This window comes from Syngnathoides biaculeatus, chromosome 4 (assembly GCF_019802595.1).
Source record: "Syngnathoides biaculeatus isolate LvHL_M chromosome 4, ASM1980259v1, whole genome shotgun sequence".
Taxonomy (NCBI): domain Eukaryota; kingdom Metazoa; phylum Chordata; class Actinopteri; order Syngnathiformes; family Syngnathidae; genus Syngnathoides; species Syngnathoides biaculeatus.
In genome coordinates this window covers 24,804,782-24,831,098 of record NC_084643.1, presented here as the reverse complement: position 1 = coordinate 24,831,098, position 26,317 = coordinate 24,804,782, and the positions used below count along the sequence as shown (strand labels likewise).

The 26,317-nt window shown below is 41.1% G+C and overlaps 1 protein-coding gene across 2 annotated transcripts in view; it reads right to left on the bottom strand.

Moving 5' to 3' along the window:
• Window positions 1-26,317, bottom strand: part of kremen1 (kringle containing transmembrane protein 1) — a 75,789-nt gene that overhangs the window by 21,801 nt on the left and 27,671 nt on the right. For both annotated transcript variants that reach the window (XM_061818111.1, XM_061818112.1), the window contains exons 2-3: window positions 17,661-17,823; window positions 11,856-11,947 (exon numbers count right to left, since the gene is read on the bottom strand). In XM_061818111.1, the coding sequence (XP_061674095.1) occupies window positions 11,856-11,947; window positions 17,661-17,823 (255 nt within the window). The remainder of the gene's footprint in view (window positions 1-11,855; window positions 11,948-17,660; window positions 17,824-26,317) is intronic.

The window sequence follows — 26,317 nt, the reverse complement described above, 5'->3', positions numbered from 1 at the left end:
ACAGTTCCAAACTTCACTTGACTGCATCAGTACTTTACAGGAGACATAGAGGAGAACCTTGACTTAGAAGTGCCGCAATTGACAGCTTTTTCAAGACACCATCATTTTTGTTGCGAGCCAAAATGTTGAGTTGCTAGCGATCTGCAGATAGCCTGCTGCTTGAGTCAAGTGAAAGGAATAATCAAGAAATTATTAAGGCAGGCAGAACGGTGGACGAGTGATAGACGGTTGTGGGGACTGAGGTTCAAATCCCAGCCTCGCTTGTGTGGAGTTTGCATGTTCTCACCAGTGCTTGTGTGGGTTCTCTCCAGGATCTCTAGTTGTGAGGAGGATAAGGGGCTCAGAAAATTGATGGATGGATGGATACAAATAAAGTGAGTTGAGTTCGCTTGGACAGGGAACAAAATAGTTAATTCATAAAAAAATTTAGTTGGGGCACTCATCAGTGAAATCACCACTGAACTTACTTGACAACAATTCCTATTCAGGCACATTCTTCAAAGATAACTTTGGCCAAACATCCTGAACTGTTTGCCAGCCAATCACAGGGCTCATAAAAACAAACAACCACTTGCACTCACGTTCACACCTCGGTTCAATTTAGAGTTCTCAATTACCCTTCCATGCATGTTTTTGGGCTACGGGAGGAAACCGGAGTACCCGGGGGAAAACCCACCCAGGAGCAGGGAGAACATGCAAACTCCACACAGGCAAGACCAAATTTGAACACAGGTCCTCGGAACTGAGGCAGATGTGCCAACCAGTCGTCCACATTGTGCCGCCTGTTTACTAAATTGTTTTTACTTGAGTGATCGGCTGTGATTTGATAGAGACCTACTGATTTTGAAGGTCCGAACTGACATGACAACAGACAAATGGTAGAATCTGATCACGCAAAAAATGTACAACCACACATATGAATAAGATGCGGACCAGCCAAGAAAAGTGCTATGAAATGAAGAGAACAGACTGTTGGAAATAGTTAAACAAATATTGGAATTTAGTTTGCAAATGTTTGTAGTATTGTTTCCTTCACTCTTAGCCACTGTTAAAAAGTAAACTTTTCTGTTAGAGATGATTACATTGGCCACACAATAGATCTGTATTCCACTTTGAGGCTCCATTCATTCATCCCAAAGACAAGACCCAAACAAAGCCCATCCACTCGTTCACGTTGACAAACATTCCAGCCGGCCCTGTAATCAATATCTTTAATTCCCTAAAGGCGGCAGCTAAATTAACTGCAGCCATGTCGAGAAGGCGGCCCGGGTGGGGAGATTCAATCTGCTCAACATCCTCGGGCTCTTTTCTGTGATGAGTGGTACTTTTTGTCTCCAGAGCTCCAAACACTCTCTGCCTCTTGATGCAGGTATTTCTCCCCTGAGGGAGTGTGGGCGGAGCTATGAGAGGGGTTCCAAGGTCAGATTTCAATGACAACACCCCCACCCCCGTCTTTTTGCTGCAGGACAGGCCCGGAGCGAGCTAACATAGTTGGGGATAGTTTTTTTGCGTGCGAGACTTTCATTCCTAGTTGTTCAGTTGACAAATGAGGAGTTCTCCACTCTTTGAAAAAAAAAAAAAAACACACTTTTAATTTTGCCATAGATAAAGTATTATCAATCTGAGTCTTAAGACAAGCTTTTACACGAGCAAGATTATTGGGGCCAATCACTGATCAGTGAGTTTAAAAAAAACAGATCTGGAACGGATGAATGGCATTTCAATGAATTTCAATGACGAACACTGATTTTACATAAATGTTGGTACAGGAATGCCCACAAAGTGAGAAGCAATGAATTGTCCAAAAGCTTTTGGTATGCTGAATACTTCAAAGTTCTTTTCACAAGAACTTGGGAGCCCTCATTTTGGACCATTCCATGTTCCCAAATTTGTGGGGACAGTTCTTTCATTTCTCACACGGCTGTGCACCAGTGAACAAAGCAAGTTCCTCTAAGACGCGGATGAAAGAATTTAGTGTGGATGAACTTGACTGGCCTACACTGAGTCCTGACCTCGTTTTGTTAGACCACCTATGGGATGAATTAAGAGGAGACTGAAAGCCAGGCTTTCTCTTGCAACATTAGAGTGTGGCCTCACAAATGCGCTTCGAGAAGAATGGTCAAAATTTCCCTTAAGCACAATCCTAAACCTTGGGGACAGCCTCCCCAGAAGAGTTCCTATTACCTATTACAGTTGCATAGGGTGAAATGAAATCATATTGAATCCTATGAATTGTGAATGCTCCAACTAGCTGGTGACCAGTTCAGGGTGTAGCCAGCCCCTCACCTAAATTTAGGTTGGATAGAATCCAGCACACCTCCGACCCTAGAGAGGATAGGCAGTACAGAAAATAGATGTAGAGATGGATGAGAAATGGGATATCTCTTAAATTCATATGTCGGTGAAGGCAGGTGGGCAAATATTTTTGGCAATGTAGTTTACGAGCAAATTGAGTTATGAGAATGGTCACAGACCAATTAATTTATATGTCAAGACACCACCGTAATATTGTCGCTGTCATTATATAATAGCACTAAATCCTCACACTTCTGGACCATATTTTTCTAGCTTTAGTCTAATAACAATAACAATATTTTTACACCAACTATAGTGATAATACTGTCACGACCCATCGGAACGGAGTTCGGACCCAAATGCAGGACTCGGAAGATGCAAGGTAGTTCAGGGAAAAACGTTTATTATTAGAAGGTCGGGGATCGGGCAGGCAGTCAGGTGCAGCAGCGGTAGTTGGGACGTCGGGCGTAGAGAGCAGGTCAGCGGGAAGGCAGGAGTCGGTACATGGGAGATCGATCAGAGCAGGCAAGAGCATGAAAGGAGTCAGGCTTACGGGGTTGGTCGGAGAACAGGCGAAGGTCGATCAGGGATACGAGAGTGCTGGAACGGGAGATGAACCTCAACGATCTGGCGGAGGACCAGTCGTCATCGGGGTCCTATATATACAGGGGACAATCAGCACGCATGAGGTGCAGGTGTGTGCCTCCCATTTAGCGCGACCGCGCGGGCACCCGCACAGCCCGGGCTGGAGCGGCAGGATCATGACAAATACTGAAATTAGCTTCACAGATGACCCACAGTCTGCTCTCACTGAAAATCTAAAAGTGTCTTTTTTTTTTTTTTTTTTTTTTACTGAGTCAAATTACAGGAACTAACTATCGGGATGGCCAAAGTGTGGCCCCTGACCACAAGGCCGTGAGATTTTCCAAACCGGGAAAACAACAAGAGAAACAAATGCTGCAATAACACCACATGAAACCATTTCGAGGTCGGAGGGGAGGAGGGGTGGGGAACTATATGAGGCGAGGCTGCGGTGCTGCCGTCTGGTTTTCCAAAGCCAGTTCAGATGGACAACATGTTCCACTGGCTTATTTGGATGCACACTTGTTTTCTCCTTTATGGCCGTGTTTCCCCTTCCAGTAATAAAATCCCTTCTGTTTCCCCGATACACACATACACAGTTCGTTTTATTTTAATTTTATTTTTTTACATGCTATATTATTGCTAATTTAAGTATGAGAATTTATTTAAACATGTCTGGTCTAGAAGGAGTGTTACATTTTATTGCACCTGCTTGTAATGACTCAGAGTAGCTGCAATGATGAGCTAAGGCAAACTAAATTACTCAAAAAGACCAGCAAGCAGCCTCATAGGAAATAATGGCATGGATTTAAGAACTGTACAGTTTCAGTCACATTTTCATATTATTAACTGTCACACAAGTGGAGAGTCACAAAATTACACACAAATATTATGGAGAAAATGTATACATTGGTGAAAACTATTGGATTAAAACTAAAGGGTGCCTTGACATCCCATCCTGACCACGCTCGTAACTCAAAACACTTGAATTTCAAGACAACTTCTCCATTGAAATGAAAAGAAATGCCATTTATCTATTGAAAACTACCAAACACTACATTTTTTTTTGTTACGTGTGGCAAAGAAAATAAAGAATTAGATTATGAAAATATGCAAATATCATCTATAATAAACCAGAAGAAATGGACAGCACCAGAGTTAATTATATGAGCGTCATCGGGCAGGAGGTGGGGCACATCCTGAACCGGTTGCCAGCCAATCACAGGGCACATGGAGATAGACAACAGTCGCACTCACAATCACACCTAGGGGCAATTTAGAGTGTCCAATTAAGGCTGCATGTTTTTGGGATGTGGGAGGAAACCGGAATGCCCTTGAAATATCCACCCAGGCACGGGGAGAACATGCAAAGGCCTGGGATTTGAATCCCGGTCCTCAGAACTGTGAGGCCAACGCTCTACCGCTGCTTCACCGTGCCGCCCCTTAAAGAATAATCAAGCCATTTTCTTGAAAGGTTCCAATATCTGCATGCATTTATCACTGGCTGCGAGTTAGAGCACATGTTGCCGAGCTTCAAAGTGCTATTTAGTCGCTTTATAAATCAGACCTAATGAAAGCAATATCTCAGCACCGCATACTTTCCTCAGTGTCGGCTCATAAAATATGACTCCAAACACCTCCAGTAACTTTATGACTTCAAGGTGTGGAGGCTGTCACCTCCCCAAATGATTACAACGAGAGCAGACAGCCCCACAAAGTATACACACAACAGACGCAATTCTTTTATCCATTCCAATACACAAGATTGTAATACTTGAGGAGAAATGGCCTTTCGTATGACTCTTTCTGTTCTGATCTATTTTCTTACTCCTCTAAGTGTCAAATAAGTACATCAATCTATTTTCCAAGCCGCTTAAGCACACAAGCAAGCTGGAGCATATTCCAGCTGACTTCGGGCGAAAGGTGGACTACACCCTGAACTGGTCTCCAGTCAGTCGTAGGGCACATATCGACACCATTGCTGAGCGGGAATTGAACCCACGCTGCCATCAAAGTCAGGCATTTGTTCCACTGCACCATCACTGACTCTTTCCCAAATAAATGAAAATAGCTTAGTTCTATACACTAGACCCGGGGTGGGGATAATGGATAGATGAATAAATGGCTGGATGGATAGATTGTTTAAGGAACTCTGAGGATGCCTACGATATGACTCCACAGTTTTTATTTTGCTGTCACAATCTGTTTTCTTGCCGCCGTCAGTCTTAAAAAAGATGGACAATGCTAAATTCTTTACTTTAGATGCTCACTGAACTGAAGATTGGTAATTGCAAAATCTGAAGACGCCAGTGGTTTGTCATCAGTTTTTTCCACTGCCCTCACTCTCGGGATCTCCTTATCTAACCCTGTCAAGACCCAAATACAGAAGATTCTGGTTCTTCTACTGTTGTCGTTTTTATGAGCAAGTCTTGTCACATTTCCCAACGTATTAGGTCTACCTCAGGTTGACATGAACCCTTTATTGGGCATCCAGTAAGACATCCGCCCATCCATTTTCTGAGCCACTCACCATCAGGACAGTCAGGGGAGTGCTGGAGCCTATTCTAGTCATCATCGGGAAGGAGGCGGCGTACACCCTGAACTGGTTGCCAGCCAATCACAGGGCACATGGAGACAGACAACAGTCGCACAATCACAGCTAGAGGCTATTTAGATTGACCCATTAATGCGTGTTTTGGGGATGTGGCAGGAAACCGGAGAGCCTGGAGAAAATCCACACCAGCACGTGGAGAACATGCAAACTCCACACAGGCGGGGCTGGGATTTGAACCCGGGTCCTCAGAACTGTGAGGCCAACGCTCTACAACTGCTCCACTGTGCCGCCCTAGTCAGACATGATTATTATTACATTTCATTGGCTCATTACAATGACGCTAACAAGTTACAATGATAGTAGTAGTATAATGACCAGCTACACTACAAAGCCCCTTTAGGAAGAATCGTAAAAACACAAGTGAGTCATAAATCTTTAATGATGGCAAAAGTTGATGGTGTCGTAAAACAAAGTCATATCAGGCATTGATGCAGGTTTTCCTTTCACCACTCACATGACCATTTTTGTCAGGACAACTGGTTTTTCAAGCTTTGGCGCTGTTGACAGAGAAGTGCTTTGACATGCTCAATGGGTTTGACTCTGTCTTGGTCCAATTGAAGAGACATCAATGAAACACGGTTTTGACAACAATTTAACTAAACACAGTGATAACTTGAATTATGACTTCAATTTCTTTGGTGACTAAGATCATAATTCCAGTCAGTCATATCTCAAATTGTGTGAGCAATTGGCAGCAGGGCTCCATTGCTACCAGGTAGACCAAATCAACGTAGAACAAATGTTTTGGAGTTTTTCCTTATGTGTGGTGTTCAGGAGCTTGACTTGAATGAATGTATCCTTGTTAGGGTCATAGTTGAAATTGAGGCCATCCTAGCTAACTTTGGATAAGAGGCGAGGTGAGGCACAACCTGGAATCGTCACCAGCCAATCACAAAGTACATATAGACAAAACATTCACAGTCACATGCACATCTACAGATACACAATTTAGAGGCTTCACTCAAGAAAGAATTTTAAAATGTTGCCTGTAGACTTTACAGCAGTAATCGGAACCTCCGTTGACATTATTTATGATGGGAAAAAATACTATGAAATGAGTTTGACTTTTAACAGTTTGGGCTGTGTCAACACAGAGGCCCCTCAAACTGTCACGGAGTGGAGTACCTGACAACCCTTGACAACACCACGTTTTCCATTCTTAGATAATGCAGCCACGGAGGGGATCGGGGGTGATGGATAATCCAGCGAACAAGACTATAGTCAACACTGTGCTGTTTTCCTAAACCTTTTTTGACTCAGCCACTTGTGTGCCAATGACTCGAGGTGAAGGCACGGCACGCTCTGGCACACGACGTCGAGCATGGATGAAAACAAAGAAAACAAAGACAACTTTTGCTTTCTTTCTCTGTAACATAATAAAAAACTTTCTGGCTCACACTTTGTGTGAACTTTTGTTGACGGTGACGTCTTAAAATTACAAATGGGGTGTAGCTTTTTGTAATGTGACTGCACCTGTCCTGACAGAAAGGTACACAAAATGACACATTTATTGGCATGCATGTGTACTGTAGAGTGGTTCACTAAACAATGTGACACATACCAAACCCTCTTTAGGCATCTGGCTCTGCCAGAATGTGGAAAGTTAAGTGGCTGTTTAGACAACACTGAAAGCTGATTAAAACAGTGCTGTTTTGGTTATTTCATGAAAGACAATGGCACTGGATATTAGAGCTGTAATATACTGTATCTGGAATCCAGTCCCATGGAAGGACCTTTCCAGAAAGTGAAAGCTTCATAGCAGAAGGTGAGGCATTTAATAAAAGTTGTTACCCGGCCAGAAAAAGTTGGACCTGAACAAAAGGTGAAGCCAAACCAGAGAATCTGATCGTGACACACGGTTAGTCACCTTACTAGTTGGTGAGACCTTGCCAGAACTGATGGGGCTTTCCTTGCACTAAGGCACAGGTTTCAAATGCAAAGCAACGTTTGGCCCGTCACATCATTTTATGTGGTCCATGAAAGGCAATAATTTACATCAACTTCCATGATTCTTGCTAAAATCTGTGCCGAAAACTCATATGTAATTGTTGAGATTGTTCTGCCCTGCAAGATGTCATGAGGTATTTTTATGTGTTAATCAGTTACACTTGTACACAGCCTTGTTAAGGGTTTAGTGTAATTTCGGATCTGACCTCTGGGTGGCAACACTCATTTATTCATGCTGAGTACACTTACAGAGAAGATTGAACTTTCCCTTGTGTAAACAAAGAAGCCACAGAATGCACATGTAGTTCATCGCCGTGTTGTCCATCATTCCGTGTATGCTAGCCTTCAGAAAGCGTTGGGTTCATAAGAGGATAGGATTTTCAAATTGTTAACACTGTTAGTTTAGGTTTTGTATTTTCATACATTTTATTAATGTACAGTACAGGCTTAATTGACAACTCACCAAGTGCTGTATATTTCTTGTCACTGTTTTACTGTTTCACTCTGCTTCAATTGTTCAATAAAGGAGCACCTATGTCATTAAATCACGTCACTGGCCGGAAGTGTCGGTCAAACAAACCATTCTTCAATGCTAAGTCGGTTGGAGACGACGCAAAAATACGTCTTATAGCACGACCCCCAGAGTTTTGTTCGATACCGTTAAACATTTAGAAGGTGATAATAAATGAAGGCACGTGGAAAAATTGGAGACATTTGGCATAGAGGACCCATATTTAATGCCGAATTCTATGTTTTCGCCAATAAGAAAATGGATTATTAACCAGCTTCCGCTTGTCTTGGACAACTGGATCTACACATGGATCTGGTGAGTAAGTCATCGAGATTTACACAGAAGAGTTTGAAAGCCAAGAAAAGTCTGGATGCATACAAATACTTTGTTGCTGGATCTGTTCTCAATCAAGAATAAATCCCACATAGTGATGGAGCCACATTTTTTCAAAACAAAAAACAATATTTAAATAAATTAAATGATAAATACTTCTTGGGAATTTGAGATTGAGAAGATTAATTCTTACCTGAAGTGAAGAGATCGCTACACAGTCATGTGTATTTGGTTGGGCACCATCCATCACGTTTAATTGCCTAAATCAATCAATTTTTCTCATCTTTTCAGATGGTATTCCATAGAATGAACTCTTTGAATATCTGTCTCATCTGTTGTGACAACCAACAGCACAACAGGTCAGGTTATTGTAAATATTCTCCTCGGGTTCAATGTCCCCCGCACTGTCGAGCAGCTCTTTTTGACCGACAACATGGCGCCGTGAAAATGGTGACGTCACGTGCACGAGCTCTATAGAATGATCATTTCCTGGCTTTTGAACAGAGTTTGGCTGGCTCTTAATTCTGTGTTCTGCACTGAGCACGTTAAAGGGGAAGTCCACTCATTGAAAGTAACAATGTATCAGATATAATATCATTGGTACTGTAACTTTAAAATAAAGATTTTCATGAGATATCATTTAAGGTTTTGTTGAGGATATTTATTTCGGCAATTTTGAATGTTCCCGGTCGCTGACATTTTGGCGAGTCACATGACAAACGTGCGCGGATGTGATGTGTCAAGTCCTAAACCTGAGTCTCAGTTACGTTCCTACACAGTTATGGCCGGCACTGATTTCTCAGATTTATCCTCATCTGATGAAGTAATAGAAGCATTGGTTGATCGGGAAAACGGGGGAATACGTCCATACAGAATTGAACCTGTGGCCGTCAATAATGCAAGAAGGTGAAAACTTCCAGCTAAAAGGTGAGACCTTAACCAGAAGTTGTATCCTTGTCAAAAAGTGGGATATTGTCTAATGGGGAGACCTTCCTGAGTAGAAGCAAAGGACTTTCCAGAAACTTCCTTACTAAACAGTGAGACCTTGACAAAAAATGGGACCTTTCTTCTCAGAATGCTTTTCCAGAGGCCAAAGCTGCCTTGTTCAAAAAGGAAGACCTTCATTTGATAGAAGGTAAGGCCTTGCCAGGAAACTCCTTACTCAGCAGTGAACCATCCCAGAAAGTGATACCTAACTTGGCAAAAAAATCTGGATAAGTACTGAGGACTGGCCGGAACGTAAGTCTATCTCGAGGAGACAGATTTTCTTTGCCTAAAAAGGTGAAACCTTCTTTTCTAAAAACTTTCTTCTGTAATAGTGGGACCTTGTGAGAATGTAAAAGGCCTTCCTTGGAAGAATGTCTAGCCTTCCTAGAAAGTGGAATCAAGTTCTGGGGCCTTGCCAGAAATTGGGATACTGACCAAATGTTAGATATTATTTGCGAGGTGTGTCCCCTTATGACGTATTGTCAACCGGCTGAGACTAGGCCATAAATTGATACCTTCTAAGCAGAATGTGCACCCTTGACAAGAAGGGGAAACTAGTCAGAGGGAGATGGTTTCCTTGCCACAACGTGAACCATTACATTGTGATTGTGGTTTCCCAGCAAAGCATGCTGGTGGCTGCCAATGTTGTTCATGAACAGGCTTGTCTTCATGACACCCTGATGCCTCACAGCTATACATAATCTCAATTTTCTCAATCCCGTGTTGTTGTGTTAACTGCTGGCCTAATTCTAGCACAGATAAAAACAAGCCTGACTCCTGTGTCTTGGTAAATAGATAAAAGTTTGAAATAGGTCAGTCAAACACCGGCAATAGACATGAAGTGACATACACATGCGTGATTTCAGCCAGCAGGCATGATTAAAGGGGCTAATGGGTGCTGCCAGGCTATTCAAGCAGCGGGATTTAGCAGAACATACTACACCAGCAGGATAATAACAGCAATACGACTGGTGGCACTGAGTTCACAGCCAATTGCTTTATACTTTCAAGTGTCTAGTTGAGGTAGTTTTGAATGAGACATTCAAATATTAGTATAATTAATATGAATAATAATATAAACTACATCGTACCAGGAGGCAAGGTAACGGTTGTAGAAGACAATGGCACAAAATAGTTATAGAAATTGATGGACAGACAGAGAGACTGAAAGACAGCTACTGTTGATACAGTGCCACAAGAAAGCATTAACACCCCTTCATGTTTTCAACATTGTGTCGTTACAAATTTATTCTAAAGCTAATTTGACTATGACGTTCTTATGGATGGATGTTTAAAATATCACAATGACAAAGTAAAAATGGATTTTCAGAAATTTGTGTCAATTTATAAAAAATGCAAAAATTTAAACATAATAGGTATATATGTATTCACACCCTTTGCTATTATGCGAGAACCTAAGCTCACGTCCATCTGATTTCCACTGATCATCCTTCAGATACTTCTTCAACATGAATGGAGTCCACCTGTTTTAAATTCAGTTGAATTGGAATGGCACACCTGTCTATATCAAGTCAATCAATCAATATATATCATATTTGGCAGTGGATAGCTGAGCAGAAACCAAGCAATTAAGTCTGAGGAACTTTCTGCAGACCTCCGGATGTGTCAACCCACAAATCTGAGCAAGGATACAAAAATAAAATTCATCAGCATTTAAGGTCCCAAAAAGGACTAAGGTTTCAATTATTCGGAAATGGAAGAAGTTTGGAACCAACAGGACCCTTCCTGGATCTGACTGCGTGAACAAGCTGAGTTACCAGGGAAGAAGGGCCTTGGCCAGAGAGATGAACAAGAAGCCAATGGTCACTAAGATGTTCCATTGTGGAGATAGGAGAACCTTCCAGAAAATCAACCATTGCTAACGCACTCCACCAATCAGGCATTATAAGTAGACATAAGCCACTTCTCACTAAAAGGCACATAACAGCCCACTCAGATTTTGCCACATTAGGGATTCTTGGACAGAGAAACAAACAAAACACAAAACAAACAAAATTCTATGGTCCGATGAAACCAAAGTGGATGTTTTTGGGCTATAAGCGTCATATCTGGGGAAGAAGAGGCATTGCTCATCACTTGGCTAACACCACCTCTACTGTGAAGCATCTTGGTGGAAGCATCATGCTGGTGAGGCTGTTTTCCGGCTGCAGGAACTGGGCAACTAGTCTGCATGGAGAGTAAAATGACAGGTGCCAAATCTAGAGAAATTCTTCATGAGAACTTGCTCAAGGGTGTTCTGGAACTCAGACTGGGATGTCCATTCTAACATAACAATGACCCAAACCACACATCCAAAATAAAGACCTAATAATAGCTGCCCATACGTCCATCAACTTTCCTTCACTCATCTGGCCCATATGCATACATATTGAATTCCTGCATTCATTAATTTTTTCACAAAGAAGCCCCGTGGAACTCTGTTGGGGGGCGGGGCATAAATCAAAGACTTTCACATGGGAGTACATTTCTCATGACAGAAAGTTATGAGTTCTGGGAATACCCCCACATGGAACTCCGCTGGAGTACGCAGCCAGTGTAATAGGACAACAAACCGCAGTCACTTACTCTGACATGTTGGGATGTCACAGTACCGCCAGTAGATTCCGTCTTCATGGTCTGCAATATAGCACCACGGCTGGACATCCCCGTCGGGGTTCCTGCAGAAAGATGTTGTTTTGCTAAATTACAAACACTTAAAAAAAAAAATTGTTTCTGTACTCATTTGGCTTGTTGTTGTATCGCAATTGCCAATTCAAAATTGGGTTTCAAGCCAGTGTTAGACTTTAAAATGAGGGCTCCAACATAGGGTGAGTCCTTCAAGGTTGAGTTCCAATCCTGTGTTTGGGATTCAAACAAGAGATAGGGTTATAAATAGTTTAAAATCAGGATTAGGTTTTCAAAATATTTTGAAAAATAATGGTTTTAACCCAGAGTTTGGTTTTCAACTAAGGGTCAGGGTTTCAAATTGGGGTTTGAAGCTGAGGCTAGTATTTGAGGCCTCGGATAGAGTATCAAATTTGTGGTTTGGGCCAGGATTAAAGTTTCAAACTCGTATTTCAAACCTTTTTATTTAAAATGTATAGTAGACTTGACTATTGTAATGATCTTTTGACTAAGCTCTCCCAAAAGAGCATTTAACAACTGTAGCTCATTCAGAACGATGGAGCTCTGACAAGAACAAAGACGGTCGCACTCCAATTCTTAAGTCGATTTATTGGCTCCCAGTCAGCTCACTAGTTATTCGGTACTTCGATAGTTTTTTTTTTGCTGACTGCTTTTTTATTCTTATTCAAACTATTATATGGACTACTTTTTACTTAGACTTGAGTCATGTTATTCAAAAGTAATAGTACTCTAACTTTAGTACAATATTTGTCGACTTCACCCACCCCTTTGTGTCATTATTGTTTTATTATCGCCTAGTTCTAATTCATTTGATGGCCCATCGTAGCTGCTAAAAAATAAGACTTTAGCCAGAGAAGTGCACGCTACCCGCAGCTTTTTCTTGCATCATCACAACATCCTTTTGTTTTTTTTTTGGTGACAAATTCTTTTAGCCCAAAACTGAAAATGTACTTCAGGTCCCTCTTTGGCCAAAAATTTCAGCATATCCTTAATTAGATAGTAAAAACACAAATTTCCAATCTTCTTCACATATTACATAGGCTAATCATGACTAGAGGTCAGCGTCACCACTCCCTTTCAAGACATGCTTTCAGAGTCGGGTTTGAAACAAGGGCTGGCGTTTCAACCCAGGGTTATGGTTTGAAATAAGGGTTAATGTTTCAAGGTAGGGTTTTAAGTCAACGTTAAGGTTTCAAACAGGGGTTGGGGTTTCAAAGAAGGTTTTCAAGCCTATTTTAGGGTTATGGTTCAAATTAGTATTTCAAACATGGTTTAAGGTTTCATAGTAGTGTTTGGATTTTAAGTGGGGGTTAGGGTTTCAAGGCAGTTATAGGGATTCAAACTAGGGTTTTAAAGAAGGATTGCAGTTTTAAAGTACTGTTTCAAGCCAGGATTAATCTTATCAAATCAGGATTTCAAGCAAGGGTTTTGATTTCCCCAGTAGGGTTTCACATGAGGCCATGAACGCAGGTTTCGGGTTCAACTGCTTGCGTAGTTATGTAATTACCATTTCGATTATTATTCTATTTCTACACGCGCATGTGTGTGCATGTTCCCGTGTGTGTGTGTGTGTGTGTGTGTCTTGAACGTTTTTGGGTGTGAAAATTGCATTCACGCCCATATTTTCTCTGTATGGAAAACCCCTCCTTTGAGGTAAAATCATACTGAAAACTTAATTGGTGCAATTATGCAAAATTGTTTGACTCACAGTGCTCAGTGACACAAACATACAAGCACGCACATCCACATGGTGGAACTTTGAATGGGCGGGAATTAGTGTAGCAAGTTAGATCAAACAAACAGATATGAGAAGCGATAGTCACAAGTCCAGTTAAATTGTGTACTGGGTTTCTTTCTCTGACTCTTTTGGATGCGGGCCCTTGTTGTTGAGTTGCTTCACAATGTAGGATTTCAAGATAGGGTTAGGGTTTCAGATTACAGTTGAATGAAAAACAATAATATTTTAACAGATACCAAAATATGTATATATATATATATATATATATATATATATCCATCAATTTTCTTTTAACGCTTATCCTCACACAGGTGGCGGAAGAACTGGAGCCTATCCCAGCTGTCTTCAGGCAATAGGCAGGGTACACTCCGAAGTGGTTGCCAGGCAATCGCACGGAACATAGAAACAAACAACTACTCGTAATATTGGGATGAAAAAAAAACAAGATTATAGGGAACTAGTTCAAAAACAGGGCGGAACGTTGGGTCAGTTGAAAAGTGTTGGCCTCACAGTTCTGAGGTCCTGGGTTCAATCCTGGACCTGCCTGTGTGGAGTTTACATGTTCTCCTGTGCCTGTGTGTTATTTCTCAAGGCACTCCGGTTTCCTCCCACATCCCAAAAACATGCAACATTATTGGACACTCTAAATTGCCCCAGGGAGTGATTGTGAGTGGGGCTGTTTGTCTCGATGTGCCCTGCGATTGGCTGGCAACCAGTTCAGGGTGCACCCCGCCTCCTGTCCGTTGACAGCTGGGATAGGCTCCATCACTCCGCGCGACCTTTGTGAGGATGGGTGGCTAAGAAAATGGAAGGATGGATAGTTCAAAAATATTTGATGAGGAATGCACTAAGATTAGAAACACAAATTTTAGATCATCCATATTGGAAACAAATACACAAAGAAAAAAAAAACAGGGCAAAACAAAAATATTATCCAAACACACACAAAAAAAGAGAAAATAAGTGAAAGAAACATTGACTGAAGAATACACTAAAATTAAAAAGAAAATATTTAGAAACTCATGGAAAAATATTTGATAAAATGTGCTATTACAAAAACTACCCTTATAATTGTAGGAAACCACCCTAATTTTACAGAAATAATGAAAATCATTAGATGAATAAAGCTAATTGGAAAAATACAAAAATATAATGCTAAACATAAGACGATAGTGGGCTCTTTATTTAAAGGAGTACCGATGTATGTTGTTTCGAGGTTGTGTATGGCACAAAATAAGCAACACACTTGGTTGTAATTTTTTTCTGAAAAGAATCAGACCATATGCTGTGTTTTCACAAAGGTACTAAATGAAATTTGTAAAAATGACAATTTCAAAAATAGCTTCAATTTTTGGCTGAGCAGGGCTCTGCCATGAGCTGCCATTTTGAAGAGGAGAATAAAGATGTCCGTTTTGCATGTCAGGTCCACTTGGACATAAAAATGCTCCTTAATGTGAGTGTGGAGTCTTGCCATGACGCGCTCAGTGCATGTCCTCCTCGTAAATCTTCCCTTGCGCTGGGACCACTTCAAAGCATTGCTGCGTCCTGACTTCACAAGTGGGACTAAGGTTTTAGAGGCTTTTGGGGAAGGATATTTTGTTTCCTTACGGCATAGCGGGGATGCGAGCCAAGCCACTGTTTTGGAGGAAAATTGAGTACCGAGGACGAGACCAGCATCAAAAGTTGTATAAGACCAGTCTCGGTCTTGTAGTCATTGGATGATGAATCTTAAAGTGGGTTTCAAGTACGGATGTGAAGCAGCTGTAGAGCGTTGGCCTCACAGTTCTGAGGACTAGGGTTCAAGTCCCGGCCCCTCCTGTGTGGAGTTTCCATGTTCTCCCCGTGCCTGCGTGGTTTTTTTCCGGGCACTCTGGTTTCCTCCCACATCCCAAAAACACATTATTTGGAGTCTCTAAATGGTCCGTAGGTTTGATTGCGAGTGTGACTATTATTTGTTTCTGTGTGCCCTGCGATTGGCTCGCAACCGGTTCAGGGTGTACACTGCCTCCTGCCCGATGACAGCTGGGACAGGCTCCAGCATTCCCGTGACCCTCGTGAGTATAAGAGGCTAAGAAAATGGATGGTTGGATAGGTGGATGGATACTTGTAAAACTACTATGACACTGATTTCATATTTTGATTGAAAAAATAAATAATACTGTATTTTGATCATAATTGGATAACTTAATGCCATTATGAGGTACGGATTGGTGCATTTCTTGTAGCACATATGGCCCTTTGAAAAAGAGTTTGGGAAGATGACGTCAACTGGCATTTACTTGTGTAAATAAGGGCTCTTTCCATTCTTGGTGGTATCGTGTGACTGTTGATATTTTAGGCCGTTTGGAGACTCTAGGTCAGGGGTGTCAAACTCATTTTTGTCGCGAGTGACATTGTAGTTATGGTTCCCCCCTTTGTGACCTATAAAAATATTGAACCTCCCCGTCATATTTACACATTAAATTTCTGAACTAGTTTTGGAATCAAAAATCAAGGGTAATGGGCTTTTCAACTATTGTTGTTTGGTAACACAAAAATGCTTGCAATATCTCTACCTTCTCATTTATGATATGACAATTTGAAAGTTTTGTACAGATTTTAACGAAAATCATGGAAGTTAATACACATGATTTGTCTTGGAGGGGCACATAAAATCATGCGGCGGGCCAGATTTGGCTCCCCGGTCCTTGAGTTTGACAGCTGTGCTCCAGGTCCTTTAAGATCAGGGTTTCAAAGGAGGGTTTGGGTTTAAGAGAATGGTTTTAAGTGAGTAGTTGGCATCCTGTAAAATGTGTAGTAAGGATGATACAAATGTGCAAAACGCTTCAGGAGCTTAAGACAGACAGGAAGATTGAATCACTGAAAAACAAGTTTTGAAAACAATACTTCTGTTGGAAATGAATTCGTTGTTTGTGGTGACATCCATTAAGACTCTCAATCACATTTCCAGTCAAACATTCTCCGCCGTGACAAAAAAAGAAAAAAAAAGTAGGTTGACTGTTGGGTCAGCGGCGCCAAAGGCTTTGATATGTGAGAGCGCACTCAGATTCCTGCCCACATTGTTTTTGAAACGCATATTTTTGCACTTCACCAAAGTCAAAGTAGACAAGCGACAAGAATATATTAGTTTGTAGCTCAACCATAAACAGGGACCGTATTCGTATGGAGAGCCTGATTTGACATTCAGCCGATTGCAGGGTCCCATGCTGAAAATATGTGTATACTGTATCCTCTGGTGAGTGGCTGTCCTACGGTGACAGTGCTAATTATGAAAGGCGGCTGGTGCGAGACCCCCTTGATGGGGCCAGCCTGACCCCCCCACCCTCATCTTCCTCCTCCTCATTATTGTTAATGGAATTGTATGCTGGCACAACCACAGTCCTCCACCATTTGGCACAAATTAGTTCAGTTAATTTAATTAATAACATTAAAATATATACATATATAATCCATTGGTGAGTACAGGAATACAGTATACTACAGTCCTATAAGGAACAGTATGAAATAATATACAATGTGTTGAAATGAAAGTCCATTTCTACAGATATGTATGTGTAGGCAAATAAAACACAAAGCACATTTAATAAGACTTAAAATTAAATCCATCCATCCATTTTCTCAGCCGCTTATCCTCACAAGGGGCACGGGATTGCTGGAGTTAATTTGGTTGCCAGCCAATCACAGCGAACATAGAGACAAACAACCATTGCACTCACAATCCCACCTAAGAGCAATTGAGACTCTCCAATTAATACATATTCTTGGGATGTATGAGGAAACCAGGGTGGCCAGAGAAAACCCATGCAGGGACGGGGAGAACATGCAAACTCCACACAAGGGGGGCCGGGATTTGAACCCCAGACCTCAGTGTCTATAAATTGACATAAATTCATCTTGTGACGTCGGTGGGTAAGCAACAAGCAAAATCATCTGGTGCTCATTTGAGAACCAGACCAAAATTATTACATGCACCCCTGACTATGAATGTGGTGTATTGTGAAGGTGACCTGCAGTAGTTGTGGCTCCCCAAGCCGCCCTCTCCATTGGGGTACTTGAGTGTGTTGTAGGGGTGCTGGAAGGTCTCATTCCAGAAGAGACAAGGCTTCCCTGAGTGCAAACTGGTCTGCTTCTGGAAGCCCCTGTAGTCCTCCCCGTTGGCCGTGTAACACTCTGAAATCCCAGAAAGAAAAAAAGGAGAGGAATTAAGATGGAGTGCTTGGACAGCCATGACAGTTGCAATCAAAACCTTGATGAGAGGAGGAGGGGATGGGGGGGTGTGTTACATTATTTGATTTTGTTGTGAATAATAAAGTAAATATTTTGGTAAAATAAACACTTGTATATATACACTTAATATTTCTTTGTTTTATTAATTAATTGGTTAGTAGATTTATGTAAAATGAATTATCCATTTTCTGTGTTAATTATCCTGACTACGGTTGCCGGTGTGCCGAAGCCCATTTAATCTATCTTCGTGCGAGAGGCGGGGTACAGCACACCTGAACCGGTCGCCAGCCAATTACGGAGCACGTATAAACAAACAAGTAATGTCACTCACATTTACACCTACCGGCAATTTATTTATTCTTCAGTCAACCTACCACACATGTTTTGGGGATGAGAAAACCCACACAGGCGGCACCAGGATTTAAACCCTGGTCCCCAGAACTGTGAGGCCGGTGTGCTCACCAGTCATCCACATCCGAGGGTCGCAGGGTGCGCTGGAGCCTATCCCAGCTGTCAACAGGCAGGAGGCGGGGTACACCCTGAACTGGTTGCCAGCCAATCGCAGGGCACATAGAGACAAACAGCCCTACTCACAATCACACCTAGGGGCAATTTAGTGTCTGATTAATGTTGCATGTTTTTGGGATGTGGGAGGAAACGGGAGTGTCTGGAGAAAACCCACGCAGGCACGGGAAGAACATGTAAACTCTGTACTGGTGGGGCCAGGTTTGAACCCAGGTTATTGGTGAATTGTAAATTTAAATTCCTAAAATTTAGATTTGTAATTATTTTACAAATGCACTAAACTATTTTACATATACATAAACAATTTTAAATGCATTTCATTAAATAATTGGTCAATTGATGTTAGTTAAATGAACTATACATAATACAATTAAATATCAGAATTAATTATTATTGTATTTTTTAAAAAATAAATAGTTTTACACTCATGGTTCTTTTTTTTTACCTCATTTGGAAAGATATGGCCCATCTGTCCCTTTTAAAAAAATCAAATGTGAGTACAAAAGTCTGCCACCCCTGGCTTATCGTAAGGGGCCTGGGGCAGAGCCATGTACAGTATGTAGAACACATGTGGCATACTTTTATATTTTTTTCAGGATGATCTGGCACTATTAAATTGTTTGAACGGAGTGATGGTCGAAGACACAGTTGGAATAATAATGCTATTCTCTGCCGCCGGCTGCTTTCTTTGCAACTCTTGCCAAATGTGTTAAGGCAAAAAGCAAAAGCAAAAAAAAAAAAAAAAAACCCCAGCACAGTATTGTTTCAATTAACATCAAGGCACGGCTCCAGTTTCCAGGAAGTGTATGACAACCATATGGGCCGGGGGATGCTTTTATTCCCCAGGAAAAACAAGAGGGAGTTCAAACAAACAAAACCAGCTTGTCAGCCCAGGGAGAGTCCTCACGAGACACTTTTAAGGATTCCGCCAGTGACTCTGTTATGAAAAAGTATTTCAACACAACAGCCTTTCCTCACGATGCAGGTGCTATTTTTCACAGAGTGAGACCATCCTCGTTGGGAAAAACTGGTCCAAATTGGATTTGTATCGTCAAGTTTGTCATACACTTGGAATGCACGAAAATTTTGGGATGTTAGGATCCAGAAGAAAATACATATGTTTACAGAAGATTTGGAGCAGACTTGAAATAGTCATTGAGGTTTTCATAAACACATGTGCTAGGTTTCTTTATGAGATTATGCACACATTGCCTTCAATGTTTACGAAAACATACGTTAGGTAAATTGAGTACTAAATCGTCTTGGATCTTTACAAGACTACTTCGGTTCAGTTTACTGAAAGCTCTAAATCGTTTTCAATGTTTATAAAAATACCTCAGTTTTCATTTGTCAGTCGCTTGGCAACTTATGTGATGAAGCGCTGTACAAATAAACTTGACTTCTTTGTTGTACAGAAAATTGTCTTAGACGTTTGCAAAAATAGATCAAGATAGCTAGATAGATTAATTGAAGTCGCAAAGTGAGAAGTTTTCCCTAGAATTTCAAAGTCCTGAGTCTAGTTGAAATGCCCACTTCATCCTTATTACAACGCATCAAGAATTTCAAAAATCGGATAATAAACAAGGCCCTATATCAGGGGCGCTCAATCCGTCAAACGTGAGGCAGTTTCGGTTGATCGCGACGGTATGCTGAGAAAAAAAAAGACATCAGCTGTATTTTTTTACACTTTAGCTCACTGTGCATGTGCAACCAACCACTGTACAGGAAAACACACTTTCAGTGAGTTCCTCCCTATTTTAAGCTCTCGCTTAAGAAATCTTAACAAACATGAGTATGGATGCTGCAGTAAAGAAGACAAAAACATATCACTTTCATACGGAACGGGAGGCGGCCAACTTTTTAACAATGTCATCTTCAAAGTGGGTTTTCCTCACCTGCCAGTATAGTGAAATGTGTCGCTGCATTTTCGAACTGTTTATGGAAAACACGACACTGACATTCCACCAAAAAGCAAGCTGAGAATGAGAAAAGTGAACGTACTAAAATCCCAATTGGCCGCACAGCAGTCACTTTTCACACAATATAGTTCAACAGCGAAAGCCGCCACTGAAGCATTGTTTCCAGGTTCGTCACATCATCGTTAATAACAAGAAGTCCTTCCAAGACGGAGAGATGGTAAAAGAGGCATACCTGACTCGTTGTTCCGATCTTTTAAAAAATAAGGCTGAAATATTATCTTCAATAAAATCTCTGCAGCTGTATAGGAGTACAGGCGGTGTGAAGCCATAGCTGATGTGTGTAAGGACATCGGAGATTGTGAGTGTTTCTCACTGCAGTTGGACAAATCCTCTGATGTGAGTGGCACAGCCCAGGTGTGCATTTTCATTCGTATGGTGTTTAGTGATCATCAACGTGAACTCTGATAGTGACAAAAAATGTTTGGTTAATTATCTTCTGCATTATTGGCTCATGCAGTTATGCAGGGCACACAAACATAGATTTACACATAAAGAATCCTCAATATACATTAAAATAAATATGTTTTGTATTTTTGTAGTGGGTAGATTTTCGTGACTTGGTCATTCTATTTCATCATTCGTCATTCATTGGTTGGAGACTAGATGTTTCCAAAAACGTACGTTAGGTTCTCTAAGACTACATTTTGTGGGAATTTACCACAGGGGCTTTGGATTACATATTGTACATGATTTATCATACCCTATATCTGGTTCATGTAGCTTTTGACTTATTATTGTATGGTACAAGGGGCGTTTCCCTAATAGCACATTTCAAGATGACGGAAGCCACAGCAGAACCATCAAAGAAGCAAGCACCGCCATTGAGCATTTGGCAGCGGCACAAAACCCCAATGGTGAGTCACAAGAGGCCAAAAGTAATCACGCCAGTTAGCCAGTGCCCTAGGATAACATCGGGCGGTAGTCTGCATCGCCAATGAGATCATATCCTTCAAAACATCTTCCAAAATGAGTTGCTTTGGAAACAACACAAGCTAGCAGGGGAACGCTCAACAACTTTGCGGATGTCTCTGTGCAAAACTTCCTGCCTGTGTCCACCGCCCTACACACGGGGGTGAAAATGTCACGCTTTGGCCACCGGCGAGGAGATGGTGGCGTGTACCGTTAAATGAATGAGACAGTCTTCCTCACGTGGGGAAGTCGGAAGTGGCAGATGTGCGGGGGTTAGGAAATATGGAAGTGAGGGTGACGATGAATGGATGGACAGGTAGGCAATCTGAAGGTGGACCAGTGTGGATCATCACATAAATCTGAGATTCCTGTGTGGATTAAGTCATAATACTATTTTATTACAGAAATACTGTAATGGTGTCATTTTCAGAATGAAAGGCATAATATTACAAGAGTTACTATATTTAAAGTGACTGCTACTTTCCCTAGTTATTATGATAACTGCCAACTTGCATGATACAAATAAACAGAATGACTTCAAATAATTCAGTCAAAAGAAAAACCGCAGGGCTTGGCCACACATTGCCAGAAGTGTGATCAAAATGTCATACAATAATTTTGGCCATTCCTCATGATAATGGCCGCCTTGCAAAACAGAAAAAAAAAAAAAAAATAGAGCTTCCTAGAAAGAAGATATTGATTCAGTTAAAAAAAAAAGGTGCACAAGCAGTTATACTTAGCAAAAAGTGCACTCGAAATTATGCCAATCCCTATCATCACCTTTCAGCAACATTCTGAATATTTAATCAAGAACAATGTGAGTTTTTTTCAGAAACACATTTCGGTCAAAACAAACATACAGATCAACTACCAAAAAAACAATACTAAATAACAATAACTCGTTATCAGTAAATGGGAAACAAAGATTTTGCAAAGAACTTCAATGCAAAATAATTGTTATCCAATTATTACATTTTGAAAAGATCCGATAGTGACAGCTCTACTTACAGTGTACAGTATATCATATAGCTCTATGCTCAAGTAAATTTAGCATTCAAAACTCGGTAAAAATGTTTTCTTCTATAACAACAGAACATATGGCAACTGTTCACAACAAAATATGGAAAATCTGAACACTTGGAATTTCTGATCATAGAAATAACGTGGTTGCTCCTCGTGATACCAGCCATGTTGCTCAATAGAAAAAAAAAAAACAGAACTCCTCAAAATAATTCACATCATGCTGGGTCACCGCCTTGGCTGAACTGAAAGAGGCAGGAAGAGGGAGAAAAAGAGCAAACCAAGTTAATGGCCCTGTTATTACATTGGTTGGGATTTATGGCTCGTGACTTCCACAATGCCACTTGAAATAAAATTTAAGAGGAAAGAACCTGTTGGGCTTTTGGGTCACAGGATCACAAGAACACTAACAAACAAAACAATAAATAAATAAGTAAACATAAAAACACAGTTGCCTTGTCACACATAAACCAGAGAGGAGCGATTTGTCGTGTTAGCAAGCGAGGATGAAAAGCGAGGCTAATTACAGGCGACGGCTTCCTCGCTGGCATTAAGAGCTTCTTTCTAACTTTATTATATGCTTGCAACATCAGTGGAAGCAAAAAAAAAAAAAAAAAAAACGACAAACGCAGTTCAAAAGTAACCCAAGATTAGGCATTTATCTGCCTGGGCCAAGGAAGCAAGGAAGCTCGCGAAGCAGGATATTTGGACTGCGACACTACACTGCGGACAAGTGAGCGTCAGGTGTCCAACTTCATACTCCTGTGCTGCTTTTCCATCACCTATTTCATACAGCAATGCGATGCAATTGCGGGAACTGAGACTGTGCAATGAGATGCTTTCAGCAAAATGGGTCATGGTGGGTGTTAAACTTCACACCCCTGTCCGCCTTTCCAATGTTCCTTTTAACCTCCTTTAAACTAGGTTTCAGCTCACTTACTACATCAGATGCATAATATTTACAGGCCTGATCAATTTACACAGAACCTAGCAGCAGCAATGGGCTCTGGACAAAATCTTTCGCTTTGCAATGGACGGACACTGTCTTTTCAGGTTTTGAAATTGTCCTTACTCTACAGTGCTTACAGCCCTTGCCTAACCATCATGGACATACATCATCTTTTTAAGTTCCCCACGAAGCACAGAGCAGCAATTAAGAGAAGGGCTTTAAGATGTATGCCTCGTCTTACATCCATGGATATGAAGGTATCCATCCATTTTCTTAGCCGCTTATCCTAACGAGGGTCACGGGAGTGCTGGAGCCAATCCCAGTTGTCATCAGGCAGGAAGCGGGGTACACCCTGAACTGGTTACCAGCTAATCGTAGAGCACATAGAGACATACAACGGTCACACTCACAATCACACATAGCAGAAATTTAGAGTCTCCTATTAATGTATGTTTTTGTGATGTGGGAAGAAACTGGAGTGCCCGGAGAAAACCTACGCAGGCACGGTGTGAACATGCAAACTCCACACAGGTGGATCAGGATTTGAACCCCGGTCCTAAGAACTGTGAGGCCAACACTCAACGATTCCTCCACCGTGCCACCAGATATGAAGGTATTATGTCATTATTCTTCCTAGCAATGTTGTTATGTTTAAACATAGGTCATCAATATGGTAATAAACAATCCTGGTTAGTGCTCGCATATGCATAAGGTATTGTATTAATGTGAGCATGAATTTAGATGATGAAGTCCACGTTGAAAAACAACAATGTTCACGGGATTGTTTGTATAGTTTTTTGAAACAAAAAAAGAAATGAATCTTTCATAAGGTTCCTCCTTGTCAGATATACTCAACTATGAATAGAAGGTTGTCTAGCTTGGCAAACCAGATGAGAGTAACTGTGAATATTTTCAAAGGATGATGACACAGCATTATGTGTAAAGAGCCCATTGCTTTCAAGACAACAAAGTGAGAGAAGTGTCGGGTGTTGAATTTCCTGTCTCGCGTTTCCAATGTTCCCTTGAACTCCTGATGGCCCTGTTATTACATTGGCTCACCAGAGCTTTTTTTGCAAATAAACTACCAACATTTGCTTTCAACACAACAGGGCAGGACAAGTGAGTGTCAGGTGTTCAACCTCACGCCCCTGTCCCAAGTTTCCAACATTTCCTTCAACCTCTTTTCCACAAAGATCTTACAAGAATCGCTGGATCCGATTCCTTGACCTGCATGACCCTTTTAACAAGGAACTCAACAGTGACAATTGCTTTCAACACAAAATGTTGACACGAGTGAGTGCAGTTGGTTACCTGTTTTACCTTTCCAACAATCCTTTTAACCACTTCCACAGATCAGACGTTAGCGCATCGAACCCATAAGAGATGATCAGTACTTACTAACCTGAGCTTTTTACAACTAACCGAGGAGTATTTCAACACAACATAGCAGGAGACGCAAGTGACAGGTGTTTAAAATCATCTCTCTTTCCTGCTTATAGATCGTTCGCTTTTACATAAGTATCCCGAAAAACTGGCACGTGAGATCCGTGATCGAAGATTCGGCATCTGCCACAACCCGGCAGAGAGAATTGCTTTAAACACATCTTTGTTACGAATCCGAAACTATCTCTGAAGTTAGAATGAAGTTGCCTATTGTGCTGGTTTTAAAAAACAGAGAATAAGGATTATTCTTTAAAAACATTTTCTGGAAAAAGAGGATGATTCCCAAGCTTTCCAAAAATACAGGAAACACTTAGAACAAGCAGAGAAAAACAATTTCAAGAGATTTTCCCCTCTGGGTTATTATTATATGCATCTGTACTATTTCCTCATGCAATATTGTGGTAGCCATTACAGTTGTGACGTTCATTAATGTCAGCGCTTAGGAACAGAGACCAGGGTCAGGCCAGATGTGGCGGTTTGCGGCGGTCGCAAGATGGGGGATGGGCAAGGGCACAGCTGCCTTGCAAACCTGGTTCCCATTTTTGTGTGAGACTCATGCCTGAAAAGACACAGGAAGTCTGCCATTTTGGTTTGAGGTAGACTTTTTAGGGTCATTTAATGGCAATTTCAGGGGTCCTTTCAAAGAGACACTCGTCAGATCTTGACCAAACATTTCACTTAGCGACATGACATTTCGTAGGCACGTCTATTATGACTAGACCCATAAAAAACTCTCAAGAAACCATTCTCCAAAACACATGGGAAGTCTGTTATTTTGTCAAGAAAAAGCCATTTGAGCTCAGTCGCAGCTTCTATTATATTATTATTCTATTTAAAGATTCAGCCCCCAGAGGAAGATTCACTTCAACATGACATTTGATCTATAGACCCCAAAAAATTCTACAGAGGCCATGCCTGAAAAGACACAGCAAGTCCGTCATTTTGATTTGAATTACTATTTTAATTCAGAAGCATCCTCTAGAATTGGATTTTAAATTTCAGCCACAAAGTCAGCTTCGCTGTGCAACACTTGGCTGGGCCCACAAAAAAAGTGTTGAGGACTAAACCCTGAGAAGACAAAGTTTTGATCACAATCTAAAAAAAATGCAGAAAGAGACACCAAAAAGTGTTTCATCATTTTTCCGATTCCAGGGACCTTGAAAGACAAACTTGTCAGAGACAATTTGTCCCTTTGCTACCAAAATTGATGTCTGGGAGAAAGCTTACTCTAAACTGCTAGTAATTTTAAATTTCTGTACTTCGTGAAGGCAGAGTATGGCAGAAAAATTTGATGACTCACAATAAAACATAATACAGGGGTGATTCTACTTTAATTTTTACTTTACTTCATTTGTTCCAGAAGTCGTTTCATAATATGAATTTATCGTAAATAGAAGCGCTTTTTACATGTAAACAGCCTAATCTGTTCCAGGCATTCATGACAACCTCCACCGCCACCACCAAAAATAAGCATTCAAAGTACATAATGTAAAGAATCATAAAAAATTATGTCAATTTACCTTTGACGTTGGGTGCCTACGCGAAGAAAAGGGGGGGTGACAAGCAAAAGGCATCGTGGGGGACGGAGGAGGAGGCAAACGTTTCACAGCTA